Raw genomic sequence first — 6078 nt, 5'->3', positions numbered from 1 at the left:
AAAAAAAAAAAAAAAAAAAGAAAATAATTTTCCCATCTCTGAATGATAATGAAGCCTTGCAAGCAAAGTTGTCATTAACTATTTTAGAAGACCTGCTTGCCAAAGAAAGCAAAGGAAACCTCAGGACAGAAATCTCCGACCTCTGGGACTGGGCTAAGGGGTGGATTGCTGGGATGCATTTGGATGATGATTTGGGGGAAAGGTCAATAAATTCAGCTTGGGACAATTAAGGACAGTGATGAAACCCTGAGTATTCTCATCTCATCCAGTTGGTGTCAGGGCCAGTACAGACAGAGAAAGGGCTGGGGATTGATGAGGTGGTACAGGATGGAAGAGTGTGGTGGCAGACGACCTTGGGTCTCATTCCTCAATTGCAGCTGGAAAGGGTGACTGAGGCCCAGCTCATCCAGCCTGACAAAAGGAGGAAGAGCCCTGAAATGGGATCAAGAATCTCCCTTGCCTTGGTCTAGGTCAGTGATGAGCAGGCCATGCCCCCTCAGTCTCTTAGACCTCGCAGCACAGAGCCTGCTGAGTGATGAGGACTCAGCCCTCCGAGCCCTGCGAGAGCTCCCTGCAGGCCTCTTCCCAACACTGTCTGCCGCAGCCTTCGATGGGGGACATGTGAAGACCGTGACAGCGATGGTGCAGGCCTGGCCTTTCCCTTGCCTCCATCTGGGATCGCTGAGGGATCAGTCAATAACTCAAGACCTGTTGGAGGCGGTGCTGGATGGGCTGCAATGCATCCCTCCTGCCACTGTCGGCCTCAGGTAAGTCAGGGCTGGGCTGGGTGAAGGTGGGGGGCCTTGTGAGGGAGGGAGCTGGATTCAGGAATGTGGGTCTAAAGGGTGTGCCAAATCTGCTGGTGACACAGCCTCAATCACTTGGAGGCCTTGAAGCCACTGCTCAGAGTCACACAGAGATGGAAGAAGCTGGTGCTGCTCAGAGCTGACTGTGCTGCTGAGGTACGACATGGTTGGTTAAGAGGGGTGGTTAAACTCCTGGGTGGTATCCCAAGACTATGCAAGGATGGGGAGTGAGGATGGAGAAGGAAGGCATGGCAGACTGGGAGGGCAGGGCTGGCACAGAGGCCTTCCCCGGGGTCCTGCCGCTGCTGGACCCACACCAGCACTGTCTTGAAAACTCACATCCCTTATTTGCTCTTCACTCCTCACTCCCCACAGCAGATCGAAGCTCAAGGTGCTGGATTTTACCCATGACTTTGTGCACTCCAACTGGGAGGAATGCTCTGAGACCTCACCTGCCCCCTTTGTCATCACACACATGCTGGAAGAGCCCGAGCCAGACCAGCTCACATGCAGTTCCAGAGAAGGTCCCCCATGGGACTGCGAACCCGTGGAGATACACACAGACCTCTTCTTAGGTGGCTTGTTTGGTTTCTTCCACCTGTCCGGATTCCCCTCTTACATACTGCAGAGGGTTGAGAAGAGCCGGGGCTGTCTCCGTCTCCGCTGCCGGGCACTAGTGGTTAACCGGGTGCCATTCTGCAGCCTTGTGGAGATCCTGGCAGTGCTGGAGCTGGAAGCCATCCGGGAGGTGCGGTTGCACTACCATAGCAGGTGCTGCTTCCTGTCTGATTTGATCCAGTTCTTCACCCAGGTGGGGAGGATGCACAACCTGGGCAACCTCATTATGAGTGACATCCCCTGGGACTTCCCCACCAACTGCTTCTCCCTGCTGAGTCCCCTGGGCCACCTCCAGAAGCTCCACCTCATCTTTGGTTGTCTCTCGGGCCAACTACATAAAATGCTCAGGTAAGTGGGTAGAAAGTTCCTCTGAAGGTACAAAGGCCAGGATTCCCTAACATTCCTCTGATGTCACATCAGGGTGGAGACAAGCCTGGGCTTCCCTTCCCTGAGTCCCTGCAGAGTCATGCTGGACACACTCTCACCCTCCAAGGGTGAGGTCCTGGGCCAGCCAGTGGCTGCTGACTATTACAGAAGGAAGAGATGTGGCTCATTAGGGAGCTGAGACGGAGAGAGGTCAGTGTGCCTGACACCACCCTATGAAATATGGGAGAGGTCTTGTTGGCATCTCATCCACTCCCTCATTCATTCATTCAAGCACTCAGTCCACAATAAGCATAGAGCTAAGAATCGGACGGAAAACTCTGAGAAAGATTGCCGGGTCCATTAAGACCTATAGATCTGGCAAGGCACAGTGGCTCAAGAGTGTAATCCCAGCACTCTGGGAAGCCAAGGCAGGTGGATCACCTGAGCTCATGAGTTTGAGACCAGCTCAAGCCAGAGTAAGGCCCTGTCTCTAAAAAATAGCCTGGCATTGTCATGGGTGCCTGTAGTCCCAGCTATTTAGGGGCTGACGCAAGAGAATCACTTGAGCCCAAGAGTTTGAAGTTGCTGTGAGCTATGACACCATTGCACTCTACCAAGGGTGACTGTCTCAAAAGAAAAAAAAAGACCTGTGGATCTGACTGCAATGGACTGAAGAAATAGAAAGTTAGAAATGAGAAATAAAGATACAAGACGCACAGAATAGAATTTTCAAAGGTGGGAACACACAGGGAACCACTGCCCATTTGTGGGGTTCTCATGGTGGCCCCAAGTGTTTGTTCCACTCAGCTTTTATTGAAGGCTATTTGCTCATTAGCCCAGAGGGTAAGCTGAGGAAAGGAACAAACATGCCAGCAGTTTCTCTGAGCAAGCATATCAGCTTCTATTGTTGCTATAATCATTAACTTTAAGGATGTGAGCAGTCTTGAGAAATCTGGAACCTGAGCCTTGTGTGGGGGCAGCCTCCTGTCTGTGGTCACACACACAGATTCCTAGGGGGTTGTTAATATCCACTAGTTCACTGTGGAGTAATACACTACTGGCATCAATCTTCTCTGAAGAATCAGCAAGAGAGAGTAATTTTCTCTCATCACCACCACAGAGGCTCTTCCTCTGCAATAAGGGATATAAGTCCTCCTCCCCATGTTTCAGGGCTTGAGCTGTTCCCTTGATCTCTGCCCCAGCCAAATACAAATCTCCACAAAGGGTATTTGCTTTGACTGTTAGCTGGGGGAGGGGATGGTCTAGTTAATGTTTCTTTCTAGGCCTTGCACACAGCTTCCTCTGTGGCCATTATTCATTCAGAGTACTTAACAGATCTAGCAGGGGTAATTGCAAGCTGTATCCCCAATAGGCCAGGCTTCTAGGAAAAGCAGGAAACTTGCTCAGATAAGAAATTTAGCAGGGGCTAGTTTAAAGGTAAACTAGCTGAGTTTCTTTTCTTCTACCTCACTTAGCTTACTTTTTATTTTCCCCTTTTTCTTCGCCCCCCTTTTAAATTAAATGATAACTGTGTACATTAATGCAATTCTGGGGTACAGTGTGGTGTTTTCACATACAATTTGAATATTTTCATCAAACTGGTTAACATAGCCTTCATGTCATTTTCTTAGTTATTGTGTTAAGACAATCATATTCTACTCTTAGAAAGATTCACTTGTACCCTTGTAAGATAAACCATAGAAGTGATCCCTCCAATCCCCCTCCCTCCACCCATTCCCCCCCTTCTCCCTCCCCGTTTGCTGTATACTTAGGCTGTTATTAGGTTATAGATTTCATATGAATATTTCCCCCTTTTTCTAGGGGTGTTTTCCCTTGCCAGGAATGGGGTCTTTGGTCCCCATTCTGCCTGCAAAGATCAGAGAGGGTCTCAGCCTCCTGGAGCTTCCATAGACAAGGGTGACTAGGCATGGGAAGTCACTTCTATGACATCTAAGCTGAATTGGCTTGGGCAACTCTTCTCTGTCTGAAAGTCTTCTCTGTGGCACACCCTGGCCCAGAGAGGTGCTCTTCTGGGGCCTGGCCTTTGGGTGAATGGAAGCATGGAGACCAGTAAAAACTGGCCCTTGCCATGTATTTAAACTTCATTAATTCCTGCTACAATTTATGGAGCATGAATGATGACTAACTGAGGTCGGTATGCCTGATGCCATTCTCTAAGCTATGGCAGAGGTCCCACTGGGAATGGGAGAATGTTTGACTCCAAGTTCTTGGCCAAGTATTCTTGGCCAGTAGCAAAGACTGGCTCTCACCCTTTACACCAAGACTGAGGTAGGGGCAGTGCAAATTTTTCAGACCTGATTTATAGCCTTTCCCAAATGTATCTAGCATCTCACCCCAGTTTCCAAGGAGTAACTGGCTATCTCTCCACAGCGGTCTGCAGAAACCATTGGAGACCCTGGTGATCAATGGATGTAGGCTTACTAAGAGTGACATCTCCTACTTATCCCAGAGCATTCATGCCACCAGCCTGAAGGAATTGGTCCTGTGTAGTAATAACCTATCCCAAACAGTCCCCGGGCCCCTGGAGGTTCTGCTGGGTGAGGTGTCTGGCACCCTGCAGCATCTGAACTTGAGAAGCTGCCGGCTGAAGGAAGCACAGCTCACAGCTCTCCTGCCTGCCCTGTGCTGCTGCTCCCACCTCCACTCCCTTGTCTTCTATGACAATGTCATCTCCACATCGGGGATCACACACATGCTTCAGCACTTAGCAAGGCTGAAGGAGCTGAGACGTGTGCAGTACCCTGTCCCTGCTGAATGCGTTGTGTACCTGGATGAATACAGGTGGGAGAAGCTTGACAGAGTGGAACTTGGCCGCGTGCACAGCAGGTTGCAGGAGATGTTACAGACACTACAGCGGGCTGATGTGGCGCTGACCACTTCCACCTCGCTGACCTAACCTGCGAAAACATGCAGCCAAGTGACCAGGTGCGGAGCAGAACAGCAGTGGGGCTTGGAGCTGTGTCAGTAGATTCCTTGAACAGATGGTGTGGCCTAAAGAAAACGATCAAAACAAGAAACACCACAACAAACACCCTAGCAGTGACTGCTGTTTCTGGATAGAGCTGGGCTCAGTTATGAAGTCAGCAGGCAGAAGTGGTGTTCTAATTCGGGGCATAAAAAGACAAGCTCTCCCAGCCATTGTCTGTCTGGTCTGTTCACCTGATTTCCTTTTCATTTTGCTTCTGTATTCCCACTGTGAGCAATAAGCAATCAGGTGAGTTTCTTCTCAAAACTTTCGTGAAATGAAGGGCGGGGAACACAAACCAAGTCACCAAACCAGTAAGAAAGCTGATTTCAGAGAAGTGCTGGGAAATCAACAGGACATTCCCATGGAGGGGTGTGTGGCAGGTTCTACTCTCCTTGGAGGTTGGGTGTCAGGGAACAAAGGCTTGTCATTGAATATTACCAATGGCTGTCAAGAAGGAGACCTTGGGAGAGCCAAGGAGAGGCCTCCCAGGCAGAGAAATGAGAGGTGCAGTGAGAAGCAGGAGGGAGATGGAGGATGAAAGATGTGTTGAGCCTTTTGATGAAGAAAATGGAGAGTCATAGGTCTCCTGACCCTTTGCCGGAAGCCACGTCGGGTAGAAGCAACAGTAATTAGTGCAATTGATTCAATGGTTTTTACTTCGTAAGTATCGATACCAAATGCTGTCTCCTCCCCACTGTGCCCCCATCCTGCACTTCTTGAGAACTTCTCTTGCTGTTCTGTCTTCTTTCCATTCTTTCTAAATAATTTGTGGATACTTCAGAGTTTTTCTTTTAATATCATCTGCAATGACAGCAGTTCTATTTACTCATTTCTGATCCTGGGTCTCTAATGTAATTTTCATTTTTAGCACCCTGGCTGGAATCTCTAGTGCAGTATTGACTAGAATGAGTAAGAGTGGGTGTCTTTGGGCAGCACCTGTTGCTCAAAGGAGTAGGGCACTGGCCCCATATGCCGGAGGTGGCAGGTTCAAACCCAGCCCTGGCCAAAAGCTACAAAAAAAAAAAGAGAGAGAGAGAGAAGGTGGGTGTCCTTGTCTCCTCCCTACCTTTGTAAGATATGCCCTGTGTCAGGAAATGGCTTGGCTAATAAACTATCTAAAGGAGAAAAATAAACTAACAGAGAATAAAAGGAATAAATTCATAGCACATAATCATCCCTTCAAAAAGAAAACTGACAGCAGAACAACTCTTATGTTTAGTCAACCACCTGAGCCTAGCTGGCTATGCTGAAGAGTTCCTTTCACGGCCTTGGAGTGCCCTAAGTGGATGGCAGGTATGT

General features: G+C 49.0%; 1 protein-coding gene across 1 annotated transcript; it reads left to right on the top strand.

Moving 5' to 3' along the window:
- Window positions 1–477: 477 nt before the first annotated feature.
- On the top strand, window positions 478–4707 carry LOC100960875 (melanoma antigen preferentially expressed in tumors-like). Its single transcript, XM_023508932.1, has 3 exons — window positions 478–767; window positions 1182–1772; window positions 4182–4707. Exons 1-3 carry the CDS (start codon window positions 478–480, stop codon window positions 4705–4707), a joined length of 1407 nt encoding a protein of 468 aa, XP_023364700.1.
- The last annotated feature ends 1371 nt before the right edge of the window (window positions 4708–6078 follow it).

The sequence above is a fragment of the Otolemur garnettii genome, unplaced genomic scaffold (genome assembly GCF_000181295.1).
Source record: "Otolemur garnettii isolate 467f Iridium unplaced genomic scaffold, OtoGar3 scaffold00292, whole genome shotgun sequence".
Classification (NCBI taxonomy): domain Eukaryota; kingdom Metazoa; phylum Chordata; class Mammalia; order Primates; family Galagidae; genus Otolemur; species Otolemur garnettii.
This window is presented reverse-complemented; position numbering and strand designations above follow the sequence as displayed.